The sequence below is a fragment of the Nicotiana tabacum genome, chromosome 4 (genome assembly GCF_000715075.1).
Source record: "Nicotiana tabacum cultivar K326 chromosome 4, ASM71507v2, whole genome shotgun sequence".
NCBI lineage: Eukaryota > Viridiplantae > Streptophyta > Magnoliopsida > Solanales > Solanaceae > Nicotiana > Nicotiana tabacum.
The window spans coordinates 8,332,699-8,359,056 of NC_134083.1; the positions used below are offsets into that span (position 1 = coordinate 8,332,699).

Below are 26,358 nucleotides of genomic sequence, written 5' to 3' on the forward strand. Positions count from 1 at the left end.
AATTTAAGTGCATGTTTTGCGCTCGTCATTTGCCATCAGACGCATCAAAGACACCAAATGGCCTCGACCTATACAGTCCTATCCAGCCCAAAGGGATCCCAACTTAATATGTAAATATCATGGCACTCACGGCCACATAACAGATGATTGCCGACAATTGAGAGAGGAAGTAGCCCGGTTATTCAACAACAGATATCGCAGGGAGTTACTGAGCGATCGAGCCAAAAACCATTTCAGGAATAGAGATTCTAGTAAGCATATCAAGCAGGAGGAGCCTCAGCACATCATTAACATGATCATCGGTGGGGTCGACGTTCCCCAGGGGCCGATGTTAAAGCGCACCAAAGTGTCCATCATGAGGGAAAAATGGACTCGAGATTACGTACCAAAAGGAACATTGTTTTTCAACGATGAGGATGCTGAAGGCATCGTAAAGCCCCACAACGATGCACTGGTAATATCTGTACTCATAAATAAATCTCGAGTTAAGCGTGTGTTAATTGATCCAGGTAGCTCGTCTAATATCATTAGATCAAGGGTCGTGGAACAACTAGGTCTACATGACCAAATTGTGCCTGCAGTCAGGGTTCTAAACGGATTCAACATGGCATGTGAGACCACTAAAGGGGAGATATCATTACCGGTGAACACCGCCGAAACTATTCAGGAAACAAAGTTGTGCGTGATCGAAGGAGATATGAGGTATAATGCTCTGTTCGGGAGACCATGGATTCACAACATGAGGGCAGTACCCTCGACGTTGCACCAGGTGCTGAAATTCCCGACACTAGGAGGGATTAAAATAGTTTACGGAGAACAACCGACCACAAATAAGATATTCACGGTCAACGAGGTGATCTCGGTATCCACACCTTTGACATCGAAGGGTCTAGGTCTGGTGGCCAGAGATGAAACCAAATAGCAATTATCGATACCTGCCTCGATCAAACCGGAGAAGCATGGGACGGATGAGGACGATGACTACGGAGTTCCCAGATCTTTCATAGTCCCCGATGATTCCAACGCCACCAAATCAATAGTCGAAGAACTGGAACAAGTCATATTGATCGAACACTTGCATGTTCATAAGGTACACTTGGGCACGGGGCTAAGTCCCGAGCTCAAGAAAAATCTCATTCAATTCCTTATAGCTAACATAAATTATTTCGCTTGGTCCTACCTCGATATGTCAGGGATTTCGCCGGAGATAACTACTCACAAGCTAAACCTAGATCCGAAGTTCCATCCGGTCAAGAAGAAAAGGAGACCTCAGTCCGAAGTCAAGCATGCAATCATCAAGGACGAGGTATCTAAGCTCCTTGAAATAGGGTAAATCGGGTAGGTTAAGTGCCTGAATTGGTTAGCAAACATAGTAGTAGTCCCTAAAAAGGGAATAAATTGAGAATGTGTGTAGACTATAAAGACTTAAACAAGGCATGCCCCAAGGACTCTTTCTCTCTGCCAAATATCGATCACATGATCGATGACACAGCCAGCCACGAGTTCCTCAGTTTTCTCGACGCCTACTCCGGGTACAACCAAATTTGGATGGACCCGGACGACCAGGAAAGAACGTCCTTCATCACTAAATACAGTACCTAATGCTATAACGTAATGCCATTTGGACTAAAAAATGCATGTGCCACTTACCGACGCCTAGTAAATCGGATGTTCGAAGAGCAAATAGGAAAATCAATCGAGGTTTACATTGACAATATGTTGGTTAAGTCCCATGCGAGCAGAGGACCATTTGAAACATTTGTAGGAAACCTTCGATATATTGAAGAAAAATAATATGAAGTTGAACCCGGATAAATGCGCATTTAGAGTCGGTTTTGGGAAATTCCTCGGATTCATGGTGTCAAACCGGAAAATCGAGATTAATCCCGATAAAATCAAGGCCATCGAGGACATCACCATTGTGGATAATGTCAAGGCCGTTCAAAGGTTAACCGGGCGCATAACCGCTTTGGGTTGATTCATCTCGAGGTCCTCCAACAAGAGCCATCGGTTCTTTTCACTGTTGAAGAAGAAGAATAACTTTTCATGGACCTTAGAGTGCCAACAAGCCTTGTAGGAACTGAAGCGGTACCTTTCGAGCCCACCTTTGCTTCATACTCTGAAGGCAGGCGAATAGTTGTACATGTACTTGGCAGTATCCGAGGTAGCGGGAAGTGGAGTCCTGATCCAGGAAGAGGAAGGTACGCAATTTCCTATCTATTATGTTAGCAGAACCCTAGGCGAGGCCGAAACTAGGTATCCTCACCTAGAAAAATTGGCGCTCGCTTGGCTAAGCGCCTCTAGGAAGCTAAAACCGTATTTTCAATGCCATCCCGTGTGTGTTGTGACTACTTACCCATTAAGAAACCTAATGCATAAGCCCTAGATCTCGGGACGATTGGCCAAATGGGTCGTGGAGATCAGCGGGTACGATATCCAATATCGACCCTGAACCGCTATCAAATCTCAAATTTTGGTGGACTTCGTGGCTAACTTCACGCCAACCCTAATTCCTGGGGTCGAGAAGGAATTGTTGTTGAACTCAGGGACCTCTTCCGGAATCTGGACCCTCTTTTACGGACGGTGCCTCGAATGCAAAGGGGTCAGAACTTGGCATCGTGTTGAAGCAACCGACGGGTAATGTAGTTAGGAAATCTATTAGAACTGTAAAATTGACTAACAACGAGGCCGAGTATGAGGCCATGATTGCAGGTTTTGAACTGGATAAAAGCCTGGGGGCCGAGATGGTCAAAGCTAAGTGCGATCCCCTCCTCGTGGTGAGCCAAGTCAATAGAACATTCTAAGTCAAAGAGAAACGAATACGAAGACACCTGGATAAGCTACAGGTAACGTTACATCGATTTAGGGAATGGACTTTACAACATGTACCTCGGGATCAAAACAGCGAGGTCGATGCTCTTGCTAACTTGGGATCGTCGGTCGACGACGATGAATTCAACTCGGGAACGGTCGTACAACTCATGAAATCGAAAGTGGAGGAAGGCCATGCCGAGATAAACTCGACAAGCTTAACCTAGGACTAGAGAAACAAATACATAGATTACCTGAAAACCGAAAAACGTCCCTCGGATCCTAAAGAATCGAGAGCTCTACGTATGAAGGCGGCCCGGTTCAGCTTGTCCGAAAACGGTACCCTATTCAGAAGGGCATTCGATGGCCCACTCGCCATATGTCTGGGACCGAGAGACACTGAGTATGTTTTGAGGGAAGTCCACGACGGCACCTACGGGAACCATTTGGGCACCGAGTCATTGGTTCGGAAGATAATCAGAGCCGGCTACTACTGAATCGAGATGGAAAAATATGCAAAGGAGTTCGTGCAAAAATACGATGAATCTCAGAGGCATGCTCTGATGATCCATCAGCCCGGGGAACCGCTGTATTCGGTCTTGTCATCCTAGCCGTTCATGAAATGGGAAATGGACATCGTCGGTCCCCTGCCTTAGGCGCCTGGTAAGGCTCAATTTATCTTATTTATGACTGATTATTTTTCTAAGTAAGTGGAAGCCCAGGCATTTGATAAAGCTAGGGAGAAGGAGGTTATTGATTTCATATGGGATCACATAATATGCCGATTTGGAATGCCGACCGAGATTGTGTGCGACAATGCGAAACAGTTCATCGGCAGCAAAGTGAGCAAGTTTTTTGAGGACCATAAGATCAAAAAGATCCTATCAACGCCCTATCACCCTAGTGGAAACGAGCAAACAGAGTCCACGAACAAAACCATACTCCAAAACCTCAAAAAGAGGTTGACCGACGCCAAAGGGAAATGGAAGGAAATCTTGCCTGAAATTCTATGGGCATATCATACGACCTCAAAATCCAGTACCGGGGCCACCCTGTTCTCGTTGGTCTACGGTGTCGAAGCTCTTATACCGATCGAAGTAGGAGAACCGAGTCCCAGGTTCCGATATGCGACCGAAGAATCAAATGACGAGGCCATGAGTACGAACCTGGAACTGTTAGACAAAAGGCGCAAGGTCGCCCTCTTCCGGTTGGCCACCCCAAAGCAACGAATCGAAAGATATTACAATCGGAGAGCAAACCTTCAACACTTCAATGTCGGGTACTTGGTGTTAAGAAAGGTGACACTGAGCACCCGGAACCCGAACGAAGGGAAGATGGGACCGAATTGGGAAGGTCCATATCGAATTATTGAGATCACCGGCAAAGGATCGTACAAACTCGAAACGGTGAGCGGTGAGAGGCTACCGAACAACTGGAACACAACCCACTTAAAACGATACTACTGCTAAGGTACGACCCTCTTCATTACTTTTTTTAAAATATATTACGGATTGGACTAACACTTGAAGGTAACGACCAATGAATGATGCAACTATTAACCCGGATGGCTCGGGTTAATAAGCCCATTGGGAAACACCTGAACTTAAAAGGCTACGACCGTCCTAGAATGGCTCAGAGACGTCCGAGATCCGTAACCAAAACATAAGGCCTTCAAAATTTCTAAACTTGTTCAAAGGCTACCCTCGACAAAATTATAATCTAAAAAATTCTAAGTAAGCACTTCGGGGAAATCTTCCGGTCATACCAAGCCCCCACCAGTCTTAAGAAAAATAATATCAAGAACGAGCATTGTTCGAACCTCCGAACAAGACCTAATTATTACGTGCTAAGGCATTCCAAATCTTTGCGATCGTAAAGAAAAAAGAAAAAAGAAAAAAGCTTGAAATTTGTCGAAGGGAAAAATCCTTGTATATATACATAAATTTTTACAAAGGCCAAACGGCCTCAACAAAATACAAAAGTACAAAAGCGAAGAAAAATCTACAAAGCACCTAGGAAGCTCGATCTTCGCCGGAGCCCGCCTCGTCACCGGAACCATCGGGGTCTTCCCCATCCTCGGATCCGCCCGAACCCTCAAAATCTTCCTCTTTCTCGGGGTACACTAACTTTTTGGCCTCGGCCTCAAGCCTCTTAACATTTTCAATATCGACCGATAAATCAAACTCCCGGGCATGAACTTCCTCGAGAACCTCTCTCCGGGACAGCCACCTCACATATTTGACGATGGCCTTCAGGCATTCCTGAGCTGCCACAACATCAACTTTATACCGGGCCACCATCTCTTCAGCGTCGGCCCTGGTTAATTCTATCACTGGCTTGGCTGCTTCAAGTCCCTTGGCAAGGGTATTCCGTGTGGTAACGGCCGAGCCCAGCTGAGACTGGAGGTCTTCGATTTTTTGGGATCGGGTTTCAGCTTTCTCCTTCATCAATCGAAGTTGGGCCTCCGCCGAGGCCAGCTACTCCCGGCCAGTCTCATTTTTCGAAGCCAATCGGTCCATCTTGCCCTTCTACTCTTCGGCCATGACCTTGACTTTATCCATCTCAGTACGGAGCTGGTCGACATGATCAACCTTCTGTTGAACCTATGGATTCTGACTGTTAGACAGCGTGTCTAGCTCATTGTCACTAACTTCAAAGATTTTTACCTATTCCAACAGGTCGGCATGTTCTTTCTGAATCGTTTCCAACTCGGCTCAGAGGCTTTTTGACTTCTCCTTCACGTTTCTCGATCAGAAGCTTATACATGCCTCTCTTCTTAGTAAGCTCTTTGACTTCGGCCTCGAGCTGACTCAACTCATCCCAATACCAGAGAAAGGTTTCATGGTGGAGCACCGAGGCCTGCAAATATGAGAAGAGATATTAGAATCATCAAGAACTAATTCTAATATTAGAAGAGACATTAGAATTATCAAGAATTACCTAGTCCAACGCCTGTTGTGCTTCATTGAACAGGCATGGCAGATCTACCTTGTTCATTTTTATCTGGTCTTTTTCGGTTACTAGGCACCGGAGGTAACTAGCTATCCTTACGGGGGCGGGGCGGAATGGATCCGGGCATCCTCCGGAATGATGATAAGGACATACCACTTCCGAGAAGGATCCGTGCTCAGAGCGAGAAACCGATTGATTAATCTCGGGCTCAAGCTCGTCCCGCCAGCCTCCAAGGGTGGACTTTTCCTCGGCACCTCTAAGTCACCCAATCCGGTGAAATCCTCCGGGGTGGATGAGTCTACACCATCAAAATAGCCTCGGAGGGGATCATCTACTCCATGGACCCCTTTATGGGATCACCCCTTCGTCATTTAGGCTTCATCAAACATTGATTCTATGAACGAAGGCGATCTCAAAATATCTATAATGCCGGGTGGGGCAGGGCCGGCGTCTCACGAGTTCTCAGCCCTTACTTCGGATTCAACCTTGCAAATTTGAGGGGGATTAGCCTCCGTCGTTTCCCCCTCGGCTGCCACCCATTCCTCGGGGACAGATGGCTCATGGGCCACAAAGATTTCATCCTCCTCGGGCTCGTCTCTGAGCCGGAAGAGTGATTCCGATTCAAGCACTCGGGATTTGTAGGTTTCCTTCGGCATACGAACCAACCTCCTTCTCGTTTTCTTTTTCTCTGAGCTCGGGGAACTCGGGGCGCGCTTTTCCTTTTATTCTCCCCTGCCGTGGCTCCGGGTTGTCCCGAAGCGTAAGAATTGGTAGGTAAGTCCTCATCCCCAACCGGGGGCCTAAGATCGACGGTCTTAGGCAAACCTACAAAAGAGAAGTAAAGAAAAAATAATAAGAACGTAATGCTAAAAGAAGAAGCCTAACACAACCTACTCGGGAAAGGAATCTTACCATGGGAACGGGTCTCCCAACGGCCCTTCGAGAGTTTACTCCACGAGCACTCGAAGTAGGGCATCTGTGAGACAATACCTTCGACCTACTCCTTGAGTCGAGGGACAACATTTGGGACTCGAGCGACAGCTGCACCACCATGAATACCAATAAAAAAAGAGATATGAACACGAAATCAACATTCGAGGGAAAGTTTTACTTACGTGATGCATTCCACTTCTCGGGGAATGGTCTGAATTCGGCTGGGATAAAATCCGAGGTCCTCACCGGACAAAACGACCCTGCCAACCTTGATCCCGGTCCTCGTCGATGCTTGAAAATAGGGCTTTGCTGGTCCGATGTACAAACTTTATCAGTCTCCCCCGTAAGATTAGGGGATTGTATAAACAGAGCAGATGATCGATGGTGAAGATGCACGAATTGATTTTATTCACAAAACATCGGGGGAGGATCACGATCCTCCACAGTGAAGGGTGAATTTGGCCGAGGCATACGTTTCTTCCTACAAAAGTCTAAGATGACCGAGTCCACCGGGCCCAATGTAAAGGGATAAGTGTAAACACTCAGATATCCCTCGACATGGGTGGTAATGGACTCTTCGGAGTCGGGGACCACGATGTCCTTGTCGGCCCAGTTGCAGTCTTTTCGGACCGTGGGGAGGTCCTCTTCGGTGATTGAGCAAATGTATCTCGAGGCATCCTCACGCCGACCTTGTACCAAAGAAGGCTTCTTGACCTTGAGGTTGTCAGCGATCGAACAACACCCGGGAATGAACATCTTCAAGGGAGGTTCAGGAGCCGGTTCATTGGTAACCACGTTAGCAGCGGGTCTCCTGTTGTCGACCACATCGAAAGTAGTTTCGTTGGTTCCGACAGTCGTTTGGGAGGTAGAAACAACTTTTTGGGGAATAGATTTTGAGGTTTTTGCCATTATTATAGGGGAAACCTTGAAAAAGATAGAGAAAGGTTGAAAGTTGGAAGCTCAGATGCATTGGCTTGAGTGGATGATGAGTAAAGATTTCAAAGGAATCTCGAGTAACGGAGGTAAAAATGCTAGAATGTGAAAAAGAGTAGTGAAACCATGAGGGTACGAGGGTAGACAATTTGATGTAAAGTAAAAAATGAACAAAAGAGGGGTTATTTATAGTAGCTCCACGGCGTTTCGCCTCCAGGAAAAGCCAACCGGTGGCTGACGTGCATTTAATGCCATTATGACATGACTGACGAGACGTTTCAGGCTTTTTGTTGTTTATGTCACAGCGTATTGAAGAAGGAATCGGGGTGCTCATGTCGTTTCTCATCAGTTTACTCTCCGAGAAACGAGAGGACTATCTGTATACGGGTAAAAACCGAACCCATGATACACTCCGACCTCCAATAGGGTAAAACGACCTCGAGATATGATTGTGAAGGATCAGAATCGAAGCAAAGGTCTCATCGAGTCAGAATCCGATGGCACACTGTCTGCCTTTGAGAATATCGGGGTCATGATTCGAGATCGATCCAACACGACCAACAAAAGGTTGTAATATCGGCGACCGACCGAATATCACGATGTCAATCTCGGCACATATCGATGAAGAACTAACAATCAGTTAAACATGAGATTTTTTTACCTTTTATAGAGTTTTACTTAGAGTAGGATTCCCCTACTATATAAAGAGGGTCTGATAATTCATTAGGCACAATTTAACACACATTCCAAAGTAATATACTACTATTTTCGCTGTTATTGCAAGCTTTTTCTCTCGTTCGTCAATATTGTTCATTGTGAGCCCGGATCGAGGGTGAAAAAGTCACTAAGGTTGGAATCATCCTCCTCGCATGGTTTGAATTTACCGTATCTTTGCTTGTCCATTCTAACTCAATTTATCGTTTTGTATCAAATTAATCCATATATCCTTACAACCACTCACAAATTTAATTGTTATCCAATTTTGAAGGTAAACAATAACAACGAGACTAAGTAAAATAAATATATTTTCATGTATGTCGTGTACAACCCCATTGCTATAACTTTTTACAACTATCTATGGAGCCTCTATACCAAAGAATATAACTAAACATTTGGGCTAATGCTCGACTAACATAAATTAAGAAAATAACATAATAACTACCACTAAATAGGAGTGGTGCCTCACCATATATCTCACGAAGAGAGTCATCCTAGTTAGGGCCGTTCAAAATCGAACCGTAACCAAAAACCGATCTGTAAAATTATCTTATTGGTATCGGATTATCGTATTAACGGTTGGTAAACGGATTGAAATTTTATAATTAACGGTTTATCGGTTTGGGGGCGGATTATTCAATTTTCTTATTGGATAAACCGTTAACCCGTTAAGAATTTTTATATTTATATTTTTATCCCTATGTATATTAAATATCTCTTCCAATATTTAAAACCCTAAATCCCTAATTTCTAATTTTCCCAATCAGTTAGCACTCAGCAACATCATTCTCGCCAGTCTCTCCTCTTTCCTTTCAAATGGTTTAGAAACCAAAAAGGTTGTCTCCTTCAATTATTTTTATTACTAAAGAGTTCTTTAGAAGGTTTTGACAAAGTAGCAATTAGTGATTTCTGAAAACGGTTTGAATATTTAGGGCATGATAGTGTCATATAAACGGATTGAATTCAAGGTTTAAATTTAGTGATTTAATGTCAAGTGGTATATGCACTCATTGTCTATTTGATTTAGCCGATAAACCGTCCGATAATTGTTAAACCGATACGGATCCGTCGGATATCTTATCGGATGGGTAACGGATTAGTGTATTTACAAACCGATAACCAATAAGCCGAACCGTTAAGCGTAAATATCCGCACAATCCTCCCGATAAACAACCCTAATCCTAGTCATGTCCGCGTGCCACGTATCATACCTCATCCTGAAATATGTAAAGTAAGCGGAGCCCTGAAGAGTAGCCCTTGAGGGCTGAGTACACCACCACGGTACTTAATAAGTGTCATAGACTCTCTCTAACTCAAAAACTTGTCATACTAACAGCTTGTTTGGATGATTCTTACCTATACTATTGTATCGTATTGTTACTTTAAATATAATGTTTATTTTGATTGCTACTTAAATTTTAATGTATCGTATCATTAAATCAGTCGTTACGTAACGACGAAAAGTGTCACTTTATGTAACGACGGATTTGGTGTGGTGGCGTCGTAACCTTATTTATTTTTCTTATTTTCCCTTCTTTATTATTAAATAAACATATTTTATCCTTTACCCTATTTTTTTATATCATAATTCAACTTCGTCTCCTATTTTTTTTAGTAATATTGCAAGTTTATTCTTCATATTTTTGGTGCGTGACATTATGAAACGACGACAAACAGTACAATCTATCCAAACATTGCAATCATCAAATAATACAATACGATACATTATGAAACTATATGTAACAACTATCCAAACAAGCTGTAAATTGTAACTGATGTAATGGAATTTGCATATTAACCAAAATTAATTCCTATTAGGAATGACTTGAGCATTCAGCAAAGAGGAGGATGGCCTGGACTTCATTATGATTGGCATATTACCAAATGATCTTTTCTGAGCTGACTCTTATAATTTTGTCCCTTCAGGCTAAATTTAGTATTTTAAAAGTATTCGCATGAATTTTTTACTCTGTGGATAAATTTAGGTCACTAAATTAACGAGGGCAAACTTAAAAAGGTGTCTCAAAAAAGACTATTTCCGCCAATACGTAGTATAGCATGAAAACATCACTAATCCAAAGTGCAGCTAACGTCTATTAAAAGTGTAGCTAACGGGTCCATTCACTCCATAGTCGCATCCTAAAAGTTGGACACAATCACCGGCCAAGCCTTTCTTGCATTTAATTAATCCCACCATGATATTCGTATTTCGCACGTCCATTTATTTAAAATGCACCGTCGATCGTTTACATGTGTCGGAATCTAATCACCACCCGACATGCACGTAATTTTGAATACAAGTCAAAGGCGGGTCGAATTGGTCAAATATTAACCCATAATTAATTAAATCCATATAAACAAAACTCTCTGACCAATTAATGCATAAAACGACGGAACCCACCATGTGAGCAGGTTGTGGGTGTTGCGATGATGTTATCCTCAAAATTCAAAAAAACCAGTGGGCCCCATCAAGCGGCTCATGCACCTGCACAAACCAACCCAAACCCAAAGACGCTCTCACACGTGCCAACTTCACTCTTCAAAATTCAAAATCTTCTTTTGAGCGTCTCTAATTAATCGTCTCCCTTTTGGTTGGAAAATGTGACACTTTTCTTTTAATTATTTTTAAAAACATTATACAACAATTTAATTTTAATTTTTTTATAAAAACGTTATGGTATGTATTTCATAACAAGTTTCAAAAAGAAAGTTCTTAAAAAAGTTTATATTCAATCAAATATGAAAATGGAACGGAGGAAATATTTGAAAATGTATTCAGATTTACTTGTACTTTTGACGGTGAAAAGATTTGAACAGTGAAATGAATCAGAACCGTTGAACTTTCATTTCATCTTCTAACTTCAAACCCTCTCTTTAATCGCTCCTCCTATTTGTCTGATACCACTCAGACACACATTCTATTCTTAATGCGAAACTAATCCGGTTATCGAACCATTGATTTCTATAAAAAAAAATAGAGAAAAGATCGAGTCTTTCTGCTGATTGATATTTTCTGGAGGTGTGAAAAAGAAGAGAGCGGCTTTAATCGGAGATTGAGTTACGATTTCTGTTCGGTAAATAGAGAGTGAAAACAAAAATGAATGCAGTAGGACGGCAAAGATCTGGAACGTCGACGGCGCATCACCAGCGGCAATACTCCGATAACTTCCTGGAGAACTCATCCAATGGCAGATGGCTTCAATCAGCTGGTCTTCAACATCTTCAAACTTCAAATACCTCTATTCCTCCTCCACAGGTTTCCGATACTTTCTACATTTTTTGTTTTCCTATTTTTTTGCCTTGTTTTTCAAGCTCACTGTTGCCCTAGCTCATAGATCTGAGAATCCAGTGTTTTTCTTCATTTGATTTTGTTATCGGTTATAGGATTATGGATACTATGGTGGAGCTCAAGGCTCGAGAATGTATAGAGGTGCACAGAGGACTTACAGCGGAGGAAGCGATCTCTTTGCGGAGCCTTTGACGCCGCCGGGTAATCCTCGACAGTCAAGCCAGCGGAGGAACGGTGATGAAGAAATATCTCCCAATGAGTTCAGTCCTGGACTCTTAGATCTACACTCATTGGATACTGAACTTCTACCTGAGGTTTGGTTTACAGATTCTGTATTCGTATTTTAAGGGGATTGGATGAACTAATTATTCTAATAATGCTATTGGATATCGCCATTGTTATGTCAGTGCAAGATGTGCAATTATTTTGCTGCTTTAGTAAGTTTTATATGATATGCTTTTGATTTGAGCTTCTCATTTTACAGTGCCACAAAATTCTTGTTCACTTTTATAAGTTTTACATGATTAGAGGTTCTTATTTTACAACGCCACCGATGTTGTTGCCATTTTGCCTGTTGATTTTCGGTTACTACAGTGGCAATTGGGCGTTAGAAACTCCAAGTTGACACACTTTGGCTCTTTGAGCTACATTTTATTATAGCATCATTTTGGTCAAACCCTAAACCACATATATCTGGATTTCGGCAGTTTGATGTATGTTAAAAACGTATGTCATTTTGGTCCTTGTTCCTTCCATTAGATCATTTACATAATGTTAGACTAGTTTTGATTGAAATTTTGTAGTTTTAACTCTGTATTTCCTTGTTTGGATTTCAAGTTCTCGTATGTTGACTTCCCATATATAGATGCCTGTTGCTGGCTTGTATGATGCTCCTTCCATGCATCATTTTGGTCGAGCAAAAAGCTTTGATGACTCGGAGCAATTCCTTGCAAACAACAAGCAAACTGGTCGAGTTCGGGGCTTACCAGAGAGTAATGTTTCTAAGAGTTTTGCTGTTGATAAAGAAAAGGCCAGCAATGTTGCAAAGATCAAAGTGGTGGTATGTTTTCCTCAACTCCATTACTTCTGGTTCTGGAGTCTAAACATTTTATTCTCAGTTTAGAGAGTGCAGAATACTTATTTTGTTAATGAATACAGCATATACACAATCCTTATTATGTGGTTTCAGTATCTTTTCTCTGGCACAGGAGTCAACCTTCTTTCATGTGTATTACACGTGAAAGAAGTTGTTAGTGCTTGTTCTAGTTGTTGTTCTAATGATTATCTACTTCCAGGTGCGTAAGCGACCACTAAACAAAAAGGAATTGGCAAAGACTGAGGAAGACATCGTTGAAACACGTTTCAACTCTCTAGTAGTTCATGAAACTAAACTCAAGGTTTGTGGAAATGCAAATGATTTATCCTGTATTAGCAGTTAAATATGTCTATCCCTTTACCTACAGTCTGGTGACAAGAACAAATACTTTCGTAACCAGCAATCTGAAAATCACTATTATCAAACAGTTAACCATGGTTGCCGGATGGAATTCATTTTTCTTGAATGCCAAACTTATGCAGTAAGATTAAGAATGTTGAGATCTGATTGTTTGCCATGATGATTGTTCCCTTTGTGTTTTGTAAATCTCCCTCCCATGTCATGTTGCTTCACTTTGCCCAAATTTTCCCTAAATCCCTTTTATGAATTAAGATTTCTTACATCTGACTCATGTACAGGTTGATTTGACTCAGTATGTTGAGAAGCATGAGTTTGTCTTTGATGCTGTGCTAAATGAGGAGGTTTCAAATGATGAGGTGATTATATAATACAGGATTCTACATCAGACCCAAACTCTTAAGTGCATTCAGATCCTTGTTAACTTTGGTCTGCCACATGTCTCCTTAGGTATACCATGAAACAGTAGAGCCCATTGTCCCGATAATTTTCCAACGCACAAAAGCTACTTGCTTTGCATATGGGCAAACAGGTAAGCAACCTGCACTTGATCAGTATTTTTCATCTTTCACCGTTATTACTCTTGGTGCAAGCATTGTTGATATCATCTAGTTCCTTTTCCTGTTGATTGGCCTAACTGTGAAGAATAGTTGTTTGAATGAATTTGGATCTTGTAACAATTTGCTCAATTATCAGTGGTTTCCAATCTCTAGATGCGCTTTTCATCCGGGGTGAGTTTCTTATGAACACTTTCGATGATGTTGCCTTTAGACCCTCTGTATTGATTGATGCTAGTGATAATATTTTACACCTGTGTAATCATTTGTGGCTTTTCTTTGTTATTTTGATGATCAAACTCCTTTATCAATTAGTTGAAGATCACATGAACATTAATCGGGATATGTCAAACACCATCTAGTGGTGCACATTGAGGGAGTAGATGGATTTGGGTTACTATGAAGTTTTTGTACTCAAATTCTCTTATTGTAACAATTCCTCTCAAGTTACAAGTCATTTAGGTATAACATAATTGTGAGTTTAACATGATTAGAGGCTTCAAACCTCACAGCTCTGCAGAATGTGCAAACCCTAACTTAGAAATGTGAAAGGGCCATCCTACATGCAATGGTAGATGCTCATTCTCCAGGGATCTAGGTCATAGCAAGTCTTCTAGCGTGTTTCATTCACGCAAATTCGACTTTTCTTCAGAACCATAAGAAAATATTAATCATCTGATGATGCAATTGCTGATAATAATAGCCTTAAGTTTTCAAATGTCTGCTTGCATTAGCTTCAAAATTTGTCTTCCAGTCATTTGACATGAATTTCAATATGGTTAGTGGCTGTCTGTTTTGGGTCATGTAAGCAATATCAGTTCACTATCTCAAGTGCAAGGTATAAGAAACAACCGATGCCTAGTCAATTTTTATTTTGTCATATGCAGATTTTGCAGCCTCTTCTAGAGGTCTTTGAGTGTGCTTCCAAGTTTTTTTTCTTCATAATAAATCTGGTGTCAACTTTCTGCATTTATCATACAAAGAAGCTTGGTTTTCTTGCTATTTTCTAAACACGAACTTCCCCTAAATTTCTTTTCGTCTTTGGCTTATTTAGGAAGTGGCAAAACGTATACCATGAAACCACTACCTCTGAGGGCATGTAGGGATCTTTTGAGGCTCATTCATCATACTTACCGGAACCAGGGCTTTCAATTGTTTTTCAGCTTTTTTGAGATATATGGAGGAAAGCTCTTTGATCTCCTTAATGATCGGAAGTAAGTGGTTCTGAATATTCCAACATTTAAGTGTTGTAGCTTTGGACTGAGGATAAATGAAACAAATTCTGTGCAGGAAACTTTGCATGAGAGAGGATGGTAAACAGCAAGTTTGTATAGTTGGATTGCAAGAATACAGAGTCTCAGATGTGGAGATGATTAAGGAGCTCATTGACAGAGGAAATGCAACTAGAAGTACTGGCACCACTGGTGCCAATGAGGAATCTTCCAGATCACATGCTATTCTCCAGCTTTCTGTTAAGAGGTCAGCTGATGGCAGTGAATCGAAACCTCCTCGTGTTATTGGAAAGCTCTCCTTCATAGACCTTGCAGGAAGTGAACGTGGTGCAGACACTACTGATAATGATAAGCAAACCAGGTGTGTATCTAATAAATTCCTGCCTCTTTTTTGTCCTTTAAGAAAATTTTGCTGTTAAATTCTTTTCGTTCTACCCTATTAACTTGTTTTCTGTTATGCAGAATCGAAGGAGCAGAGATTAATAAAAGTTTGCTGGCACTGAAGGAATGCATTAGAGCGCTGGACAATGACCAAAACCACATTCCTTTTAGAGGCAGTAAATTAACTGAAGTGCTGAGGGACTCTTTTGTTGGAAATAGTCGTACTGTTATGATATCTTGCATTTCCCCTAATGCAGGATCTTGTGAGCATACTTTAAATACATTAAGATATGCCGACAGGTAATTATTTGTTGAATTAGATTTTGTTCCCCCAGCTACTACTTTCTGCATTCATATAGTCTTACCTTTGCACTTTGCTTTAAATTTCAGGGTGAAGAGTCTCTCAAAAGGGAACAACTCAAAGAAGGACGTCTCATCCTCAACATTGAATCTGAAGGAGTCAACAAATTTATCTTTTTCTGCAGTTGTACCTTCTACATCAACATTTGAAGATGATACAGGTGATTCATGGCCTGAACAAACTGATAAAGATGAATATGATGAAGATTTCTATGAACAAGAGAAGTCTATGTGGAAGAAGAATGAGAAGCTTGACAGTTACAGCATCTCCAATTCAGAAGATAAAATGAAGAGAACAAATGTTCAGACAAAGTGGAAGGAGCCACCTAGAACAGAGGCAAAGTATTCAAACTCGGACGATGATCTGAATGCTCTCTTAAAGGTGGATCAATTTTGTGGAAATTTGAGAAGTTTCACTTAGCCTGAGTGGCCCTCTGATCACTTTATGTTTAATTTTTCAGGAAGAGGAAGATCTTGTGAATGCCCATCGGAAACAAGTGGAGGAAACAATGGACATTGTTAAAGAGGTATGTGATGAACATAAATTTGGTTGCTTATTGCATGTGTTGAAAGGGTGTTTTTTGGTAATAGCAATAGCTTTAGGCCTTCACTATGGGAGTTGAAGTGGATTTGTATTCTGATGGTTTCATGGTGATTATACTGATTATATCTGAAGTCCGTAGTTGGAAAAGTGTTTCTATAATTACTTTATGTCAATCTTGGAGTCCCATAAGGGTGCCGGCAAGTACCTGTTTCCGTGGTTGCGCGTTTGCTTGTCACCTTGTAGACGAGAGAATTTTGCTTGCTAGCTGGTTATTCGTGGGGATTGAGAATTCTGTGGTTTCACAATTTCAGGAGATGAATCTATTAGTTGAGGCAGATCTACCAGGGAACCAGCTGGATGATTATATTTCTCGATTAAATGCAATCCTTTCCCAAAAGGCTGCTGGCATCCTGCAGTTGCAGAACCAGTTAGCTCATTTTCAAAAACGTCTAAAGGAGCACAATGTTCTTGTATCTTCTGGCCACTAAAAGCTCTAATTCAGTATGCATAGAAAATTCAGATGCTATGCATATTTGCTTTGGAATGAGGTGCCGTTGTGGATCCATTAATGTGTTCAGTAATGCACCCTTAGGTGTTAATGTGGAAAGCAGATGGCTTTCAGAAGTTTGGAATAGCAACATTCACATGATGATTTTCTTCAGAAGAGTTTTTGAAGCCTTCTGTTAATCTTGTCATTGTTTATTCATTTTCCATTTGAAAAGAAACATAAAATAGATGCTTTTGCAAGGCTTTACAGCTTTGTGTTGTAAGATTATTAATTGTTGATTGATCTGCTGAGCAGAAGAGGCATTTGCTAAGTTTTGGGGGCTGAAATTTGTTTAATCTGATCCAGCCTATCATTGACGATTGGTGAAGACTGGCCAAGTCTGGTGTAATTGAGAATTGTGACTTTTGTATACAACAGCTAATATTAGTTCATTTTGGCTTAGTTCCATAAGCCAAATGGGCACTTGGAATCTACTCAATTACTTGAGAATTGTGACTTTTGTATGTTGCTATTTAACGTGGAGCTTCCGAACTTAAGCCAAATAGCCGGAATTTCCAGTTATTCAACATTGTCATAAGTCCCAACTCGACCACTTAGACTTACAGTCTAATGGAACTATTCCCTCAGTTTCACTTTATGCTAATTCATTTGACTGGGCACGGAATTTAAGAAAAGAGAATATTTTTGAACTTGTGGTATAAAATAAAGTACATATGTTTTGTGTGGCCATAAATAATTATATAAAGCTAAATTGTTTTCAAATAAGGAAAGGGGTAATTCTTTTTGGCACGGATTAAAAAGAAAATAGATTCACATAAATTGAAATAGAGGTAGTGTCCCGTACACAATAGATATGAACCCTTTTCCCACCATCTATGAATTTGTGTTTCAGAATAACAATTAAATGAGGCGCGCACACACAAAAGAAAAAAAATTAGTGTTATGGTAAATGAATTTATCACTGTAATTTAGACCGTGAGAATGTAACTTTTTGATATATTTACATACTTAGAGATAGGGGCGGACCCACATAGGGTCAAGCGGGGTCAAATCAATCCGCTTCATTGAAATTTTTTATATTTTGCGTAAGTTAAATTCTGTAAAATATGAATATATGAGTTATTTGAACCCACCTCATACAAGTTCATCCGATGGAGGAAGTGGTCTAGTGGGTTCGAGGTTAACTTAAGGGTCCCGAGTTCGAAACAGGATGACACTCTTTTAGTTTTGTTCGTGTGTGCATCCTTAAGTGCACTAGTTTATTCCTTTAGTTTGTTTTTATTTTCTTTTATCTCTATTTTCTAATTTATATCTATTTTATTTTATATTTGATCTCCTAATGAAATCCAATAAGAATTAATCTACAGTTTATTTAACTTCAGTAGATGAAATCTTACAATATTTTTTGCTAAAATATGCAAGTGCATATCTTAAAATTATTTGTAATGTGTTAGTTCATATTAAACTAGGTTATCCTAAATTGTTTATTTTTGTTACAATTAAATTGTTAGTTCACTTTATAAGCTATCTTCTTTTATAGTTTGTACTAGTTTATTTTAAGTTATAACTCTTTATTTTTTGTTGTCCTATTATTTTTGTAAATTAATAACTTTATTTTTTTTAGAGTTTAATAAAACTCTAAAATATAAATTGTGTAAATAGAATATTTTTTTAAGTTTAAATAAAAATGTAAAACTAAGTAACTGTTAACATTTTTAGTTAAAGTAATTAGTTTTTGTTAAACGTTTTAAGTTTCATGCCCTATTTTTTTTTGAAAGAAGAACAGAATTCGGACCTCCTTTTATTATTATTTAATTATTCATTTTAAGATACCTTTGTGAACCCAAAAAAAAAAGTGGGGATAAATTACGCTTATTACAACCATCGTATTGGTTAACGTCGTTTTAAATTGAATCCGCTTGCATAAAATTTTGGGTCCGCCAATGCAAGACAGTAGAAACTAGTACTTTCAATAACAATTTCATTGTTAAAGTATTGTGGCAAATTGTAATGAAAATTTGATTGGCTCCCTATATAACACTCCTACTTTGGTACTAATTTCATTCTTTTCGAGACTGAACGTATTAGCCACTCTCAGGTGAAGTAGCGTGATGGCAGAAATGTAAATAGAGGAAAGATAAAGGGCATTCTTATTAAGGCAGTGAGAGTTAGTTACGGTACGCAGCTAGCCAGCTTCACTGACAAGTAACAAACAACATTTCCATTACCAATTATTCCATTCCCGCTCTTCGTTTCATGCTCAAAACCGCCTTCTTCTCAAAGCTATCAAAAAAATCTCGCAAGTTTCAATTTGCCATGGATTTTACACGGAAATTGAGCTTTCTAGTGTTTCTGTTGTGTATTCTCATCTCTTTGCAGAACCAAGACGACATTGATACCAATAACAAGTTTTCTTCTCATGACGACAAATATTGCTCCTTATCTGATGATGAATCTCACTATATCTTCGATGTTGACTCATTTCCGCCTCTTCCTATGTTTGCTACTACTTCTCATGTGGAGAGGAAGCTCCAACAACAAACAGGGGCTCGGGAATCCCTGAAATACGATTACTATCATCAAACTTGTCCTCAAGCTGAGCGAATCATCCGATCAAGTGTTCGAGATCTTTTCAAAAAGCGACCACAGATTGCTCCTGCTTTGTTGAGACTTGCTTTCCACGACTGCTTTGTTGAGGTCATTTTCCTTCAGTTTCCTAAGACTACTTGTATATAGTATCTTGTTCTGCTTGTGTCGTTATACATCAGTGCATTTTTTTCGTTTTTGACTAATTATGCTATTTCAACTTAACGGCGTTTGAAGTACTTTGATTGTTGAGGTCATTTTCCTAAACTACTTGTCTTCTATAATCTCTTGTTTCTGCTTTTGTTTTATACATCAGTGCATTTGAAGTATTTTTAATTAGTTCTGGTAATTCTGTTTGATTTTTATCGAGGAAGTTTATTAAATTGAGCTTTGATAATTCTCTTATTATGATTTGGAATGCTTTCCGATCAATGATAAAACAGAGGCGTTATCAGAGGTTTCTACCTTTTTTTTTTTTTTTTTTTGTGTGTGTGTGATGTGACTCAATTCTTTGGTTTAGTGGTTAACGTGACTTACTAATTCTGCGCAACTATTTTTTAAGTTCTCAGCGTGAACTCTTCTTCTCGCATGTTTATTTGTTACCGATTGTGCTTACAAATGAGCTCTTTATCGTGAGAGATTTTGTTTTCTCCTTTCCAACTCAAATAGTATAGTGAATGTCTAAGGGCGAAGCATGAACTTGGAACATGTTATCTTGGGGACAAATTCTTATTGTGCTTGTGAAGTCAAACTCAGTTGTGATGACTCATTGTTTTCTAATCAATCAATGCGAAATAATAGGGGTGTGATGCATCAGTTTTACTGGACCCTGCTGAAGGATTTCATAGCGAGAAAGAATCTCCTCCCAACGAATCATTGAAGGGCTTCGACGTAATAGATATCATTAAATCAGAGCTTGAAGAAGCTTGTCCAGGAGTTGTTTCTTGCGCTGATGCTGTTGTTTTGGCTGCTAGAGAAAGTGTTATTTTGGTAATCGCTCTATCTCTCTGTTATTTTTTTTTTTTTTTTTTTTTTTGTGTGTGTGTGTAACACAACTCACAAATGAAGAAACTTCATTAATTTCAGACTGGTGGCCCTTTCTACCCGCTGAAAACAGGAAGGAGAGACAGTGTGGCTTCCTTCGGAGAAATTGCAACTTTTGAGCTTCCTAGTCCTCAGGATGATCTTTCCAAGATGATTGAGTCATTCTCATCCAAAGGTTTCGACGAAAGGGAGGCAGTAAGCCTCTTAGGTATTGTATTTTTACTACTCGTAGGAATCTTAAGTTCTGTGTACTTACACAGATGAAATCTGGTGTTTATTTAGGTAGTGTTTGCTTAGAGTTATTTGCAACAGGTGCTCACAGCACTGGAGTGATCCACTGCAAATTCTTCATCAACAGGCTCTACAACTTCAGCGGGACTAATAGCTCCGACCCTACTATGAACTCGGAGTTTGTCAGTCTCTTGAGGTCCAAATGCAACACAAATCAAGCCTCTTTGATGTCGCCTGCATCAAAATCACAATCGCCATCCCAACTAGTTTCATCATCGCCTTCACCATCATCTATTATCGATGAATTAGCATCTGCACTGGTTGAGGAGCCAGCAATGAAGATGGACTACGAAGGACCAGGAGCAAATTTTGGTACACTATATTTCCGCAGTCTTCTACAAGGCAGGGGAATACTCTATGTGGATCAGCAGCTGACTGCAGGGGAAGAAACTAAAACTTGGGTCCAAGCTTATGCTTCAGATGTGTCTTTGTTTCACAAAGATTTCGGTTTGGTAATGATGAAGCTTTCCAACTTGGGAGTCCTCACTGCACCAATGGGACAGGTGCGCAAAGATTGCCGGAAAGTTTCCTGAAAAAGATCAATGGTTTGGTCACTTGTTTAGCCTATTGCAATTTTGGTTTTTGGTCCCTCTATCATTGAACTGCCTCTTCTCAGTTCCACTTACTCGTTTCTTGAAATTTCTGTCATATCATAGTGCATAGTAGTTAAGCGTACTGGTTTTGTTTGCACGAATTTGACAGGCTTAAAAGACACTAATCTGTCAGTATTAGCTCGGTCACTTTTCTTAATGGCATATTCGAGCTCTCATTATGGTCAATCAGTAGGTCAGGTTGTCTCTTAAGAAAGCACATTCCAGTAAAAATATCTATTGACCAGAGTTATACTTTGAATATCATATTACACCAACAAAATAGTAAAGAAACACACACATTCCTGGATCTTTTAATTGATATGAAGTGAATAACAATTAGCAAACAGGAAGACAAGTAAACGATAGGAAATTGCATCACCACTCACAATCTCAGAGGCACACACAAAGGTATACTTGTTTGTTTTAGAGCTTGAGAGGACCAAGTGTTCGCATTGAATTGTTGAGACTGCCTGATGGTTTTGGAATTGAGAACTCGGTGTACATGTCCAAGAAAAATCTGTCAACAATGTCAACGTAAACTGGGCTGTTTAGCAAAGAGTAGTAGTGGAGCACTTCTTCTATATCTAGCTCATGATCCACGTCTTCCCTATCCATCATTTCTAATTCCTCCATCTTCTGCAGCAACCTAAGACTCCCTTTACTTGTGCTTCGGGTCAAGATCTCTCGCCCTTTCTTCTCCTCTTCCTTTCTGCTTTCTCTTTCTATGTCTTTCATACCAAACCGCACTGCAATTTTCCTCTGGCTTTCGCTACATTCTACTTCAGCAATCCCTTGAGATTTCTTTGTATTTTTGCCAGAATTCTTTCTATCTAGAATGTCATTGTGATCAAGCTGATGCCTTTGTTGATAGTAGTTCCGGTAAAAGTCATCCAACTCTGGAATGCTAGACTTTGAGATTCGTTTGCTACCGGAGAAAAAAGGATTGAAGTGACGAGCAGCTTTAGGTAGCTTGTGGTGACCTCCAAAGAGAAACGACTTGAGATTACGGGGAGTTTTGTGGAGGAAATTTTTGGTCTTCTGGATGGTTTTCTTAAGCAGCATTTGTGGCTCTATCTTATTGTACAACTCTTCCATCTGATTTTTCTATCTGCGCAGCAAGAGATACTGCAACTTGTTTGGCTTCTTTGAAGAAGTTAAACTATAAAGTAGTTTGTATTTTGTAACACGTACAAATAAATGAAAAATATAGGGGACGGACACACCTGATTTGCTCCTTGTTAGCTGAAGACAAAAGGCTAAAAGGCTATGAAACACATAGGGACATTCCTCACTTTTTTTGTTTGACTTCCATGCTTTAGTTGTTTTTTCAGATATGTTTTTTGTGTTTCTGATATCTTGAATTTTCTGACCCTACCCTCTGCACAGAAAATTTGCAAGGAGGAGGTAGAATGAGGAGAAAAGCTGAAAGCTTATTTTCAAGGAGGTAGAATGAGAAAGTTTCCTGGAATTAGAATTGCTTGTTCTGTCCACCCTTAAGAGGGAAGGAATTTAAGCGTAGGCTGAATTCCTAGGGACAGAACTTAGGTTCGGTTTCATTAAAAGCTTGAGCTGCATTCGTAGGAATAATTGAATGGCGGAATTAGGAAATGAAATCTCAATAATGATCATTATTCGACTGTCTGCTCGGAAAAGACTCATTTATAAATAAAAGGTTGAACAGTGAGTTGGGTGAATGTGCTTGATGTGATTAATACATACATAACTAAACAGTACACCTAAATTTTTTGTGAAGTTTCCCACCACTGGGACCTCAAGTAATAATAAGGGAGGCCTTAATTAACCTCTAATGCGGTAGATTTGGTAAGAGCTGTTTTGGACCCCAATCATTAAAAGATTGATACACTGTTGGTTGAAGAGGATAAGGGGCAAACAGCAGAGATGACTTGAAGTGGGTGACGAGATGATGCTCAACCTCAATGCTTCAGTCTCTTTCCTACAGTTAACACTTCAACATGCTACCACTAGTATTGTCGATTTCAATAATAAATTCCTATAATCTGCTCTTACTTTATACCAAACAATCAACTCTCAATAAGCAGTTTTATATCAGACCAACGCCTAGCAGATCCAAACTCACGATATGATAGCTAAAATAGCTAGGCTCAATGTCATTTTTATCCGTACTGCACCTAGTTGAATTCAGTGACGGATTCAGAATTTTCATCAAGGGGTGTCAAAATATAAATAATTAGATATACCGAAAAGTTAAGGGAGTCAACGTATAGTAAACATACATAAAATAAAATAAAATATCTAGCAAAATAGTATAATTTTCCGGCGAAAGGCACAGGTTGAATCACAAAGTCGATGGCATAAATATTACTATAGCGCAACTGAATCAAAAAGCCAATAAACAGCAGGAGATATTAATGCATAGATACTAGGGGCATTTTTTTCAGAATTTTTAGAAGACTAAAAATAGAAGTTTAGGTCATTTTAGGTTTTCTTTCATTCCTTTGAATAAATATAACAGCTTTTAGTTCTTTTGGAAGGATTGAAGGATCTTCATCATTGTATTTGAATTCTCATACTCATCTAGTCACTATAAAACTACCTAAAACTTTCACATTATTCACGAGTTAGGTAATTGACGTGTGATACAACAAGAACAAAAGAAGAAGAAAAAAAAAAGATGTGTGCCTCTGGTAGAGAGTGTTTATAACGGAACCTGAATTAGTCGGGCCTTAAAGAAATATTAAACACTGATTGGGGAAAGAAAATAAATTCAAAAATAGCCAAATTTACAAGTGATAATTGAAAAATAGCCACAGTATCAAAAGTAATCGAAATTTAGTCACTTTTCATGTAAAGATAAATTTGAACGAAAACACGGTTCAAAATCCGAAAAATATTCCAGCATAATATAATGGAGTTCAGTATAATATACCGGTCTAGCATAATATGCTAGAAGTTCATACACAAGTGCTCCAATCTCTAGTATATTATGTTGGAACTTTCTACGTGTCGGAGTTCCAACATAATATGCTGGAAGTTCATACACAAGTGCACCAATCTCCAGTATATTATGCTGGACCGGTACGTGCTGCAGCAAAATAATGACTATTTTTCAATAACTTTGCAAACGCTAGCTATTTTTGAATTACCAGGCCGAAAACTGGCTAGCCTGTGCTATTTTTACAAGAAAAACACTATAAAATTTACAATAATGATTATGATAAAATGTAAAATTTATGATAAAACTACCAAAGATAAGATTGAAACGAAAAATATACTATAATTTATGTAAACTAATGAATGCATATCTCATTAGTTAAACGTGTTTGTCATTAATCCTAAATTCTTTTTTAAAAAATGGATATCATAATGATTACGTGTTACTAAGTTTCCCAGGCCAATAATAGAAGAGGTCGAGTGGGCTACATAAGATTAATTTTAGCCCAAAACCTTTTCGGCCCATTTGAAGAACCCTAAAGCCCTATCTCAACCACCAAGTATAAACACTGCAATTATCGCCGCACTTCATCTTTCTTAGTCGATCAGGAGGAGGACGCTAGGGTTTCTGCAACTGCACTGCAATGGTAAGTGAAAATCCATTTCTTTTCTTCCCCTCTATTACATATTACGCGTGCAAAGGGTGACGATGCGAAATTGAATGTGGATTTTGTATTATAATAGGGGAAGGGAACAGGGAGTTTCGGTAAGAGGAGGAACAAGACTCACACACTATGTGTGAGGTGCGGTCGCCGCAGTTTCCATCTCCAGAAGAGCCGTTGTTCTGCTTGTGCTTATCCTGCTGCCCGTTTGAGGAAATGTAATTGCTCTTTTTCTTCGCCTATTTCCCCATCATTTGTATTGCATAAAACGCAATGAAATCCTTATACTAGGTTTGATATATAGATAACTGGAGCGAGAAGGCACTCCGCAGAAAGACAACTGGTACTGGACGCATGAGGTACCTTCGCAATGTTCCTCGCAGATTCAAGACCGGTTTCAGAGAAGGTACACGACGTTTTATGGCTTGCCATTGTTTCTGATCTGAGTTTCTGCATTTTCCGTGATCGACGTATCAATTATAGTTTTAGAGCTTTTAGGTTAGAGTTTGCTAATTGAGCTAGATATATTATGCTCTCCGCGCCCAATTGTTTTTGCTGAAAGTACCAATAGTATCTAATAATTTGTGCAGTTTAGGCTCTGAATCACCTGTATTAATAAGTATGCAATGTTTGTCCAGGGACTGAAGCTGCACCAAGGAAGAAGGCTGCAGCAGTTTCTGCTTGAGGCCCTTTGAGAGGGTTATTGAGGGAGGGTACTTTTTATAACATTAGCATCATTTTGGTTATTTTCTGGATTTGATGCCCAATCAAAGTTAGAAGTGCTTAAATTTTGGAAATGTGTTGTTGAAATTGGCATTTTGGCATTAAGGGATTTTATAGGCCGTTTTCAATTTTTGGTTGCTCCGAAGTCTGAACTCCCTTTCCATGTCTTAAGTTTTTTTGAATTTGAAGTTTGAGGTTTTGTTTACCCCACCTATGCCCCCGGTATTCGTTATGCCCCCGGTATTCGTATCTTTTATTGCTTGTTGCTTTTAAACCAAATGCGATGAAAATCTTTCTGACTTGTTCATGTAGTCTTAACTGACCTGCGTTTGCTAGTAGGACAGTTTTATGATGGATTATTCATCATTTGGTTGGCGAATGCATATGCGATGTGCATATTCATATAGTAGGTAGATGTCATTTCTAATGGAAGTAAAAGTTGGCGAAGCCTTGAATTTAATGGTTTACTAAGGAAATAAAATGCTTCCTTGTTGACTTCAGATTGTGGTCAATGAAGTGATTACTAATGAAGTTAGTGAAATCATGCGAGTCAACTTCAAATCACATAGGAGATAAAAATTACTTTGGTTGCTTAATCTTTGGTAGACAAAGCTACTGGTACAAGATTTAGTAGTTCGGCTGCGTTTATGCTAGTTGAAGGTAACAAGTACTTGGTGTAATTGTTGCGCTAGCTGGTGTTGGATTCCACTGTATCCAACAGAATGCTGTTGTATTCTGGCAAATCAATGAACGGGAGTGGCCTTCTGTAGGTTTTCTGAAAGTTTTATTTGGGCCATGCTTGCTGATTTATTAGTAGGAACACTCAGTTTGTTTGGGGCTTTGCTTGCCGATTTACTATTAGGAATATTCGTTGTT

General features: G+C 39.6%; 4 protein-coding genes across 5 annotated transcripts; 3 read left to right on the forward strand and 1 right to left on the reverse strand.

Annotated features, from left to right (window-relative positions):
• Window positions 1-11,443: 11,443 nt before the first annotated feature.
• LOC107815366 (kinesin-13A-like) lies at window positions 11,444-16,650 on the forward strand. Its single transcript, NM_001325950.1, is given in 12 exon segments — window positions 11,444-11,602; window positions 11,731-11,949; window positions 12,501-12,695; window positions 12,931-13,032; window positions 13,370-13,447; window positions 13,539-13,620; window positions 14,700-14,859; window positions 14,936-15,238; window positions 15,340-15,558; window positions 15,649-16,000; window positions 16,080-16,145; window positions 16,474-16,650. Coding segments are annotated over 12 exon segments (2,112 nt in total).
• A 2,273-nt stretch (window positions 16,651-18,923) lies between these two features.
• Window positions 18,924-21,272, forward strand: LOC107815364 (putative Peroxidase 48). The gene is made up of 4 exons (XM_016640934.2): window positions 18,924-19,367; window positions 20,058-20,246; window positions 20,343-20,508; window positions 20,613-21,272. Exons 1-4 carry the CDS (start codon window positions 18,927-18,929, stop codon window positions 21,122-21,124), a joined length of 1,308 nt encoding a protein of 435 aa, XP_016496420.2. The 5' UTR covers window positions 18,924-18,926; the 3' UTR covers window positions 21,125-21,272.
• Window positions 21,273-21,403: 131 nt separating this feature from the next.
• LOC107815365 (uncharacterized) lies at window positions 21,404-22,867 on the reverse strand. 2 transcript variants are annotated; one of them, XM_016640936.2, is made up of 2 exons: window positions 22,408-22,867; window positions 21,404-22,292 (listed from the first exon to the last, which is right to left on the reverse strand). In XM_016640936.2, the coding sequence occupies exon 2, from the start codon at window positions 22,277-22,279 to the stop codon at window positions 21,608-21,610; it is 672 nt and encodes a 223-aa protein (XP_016496422.1). In that variant the 5' UTR covers window positions 22,280-22,292; window positions 22,408-22,867; the 3' UTR covers window positions 21,404-21,607. The 2 variants fall into 2 exon arrangements, with proteins under 2 accessions (XP_016496422.1, XP_075107440.1); XM_075251339.1 differs by having other exon boundaries at window positions 21,404-22,309.
• Window positions 22,868-24,610: 1,743 nt separating this feature from the next.
• LOC107815363 (large ribosomal subunit protein eL37x) lies at window positions 24,611-25,627 on the forward strand. Its single transcript, XM_016640933.2, has 4 exons — window positions 24,611-24,744; window positions 24,842-24,977; window positions 25,064-25,165; window positions 25,398-25,627. Exons 1-4 carry the CDS (start codon window positions 24,742-24,744, stop codon window positions 25,442-25,444), a joined length of 288 nt encoding a protein of 95 aa, XP_016496419.1. The 5' UTR covers window positions 24,611-24,741; the 3' UTR covers window positions 25,445-25,627.
• Window positions 25,628-26,358: the final 731 nt, after the last annotated feature.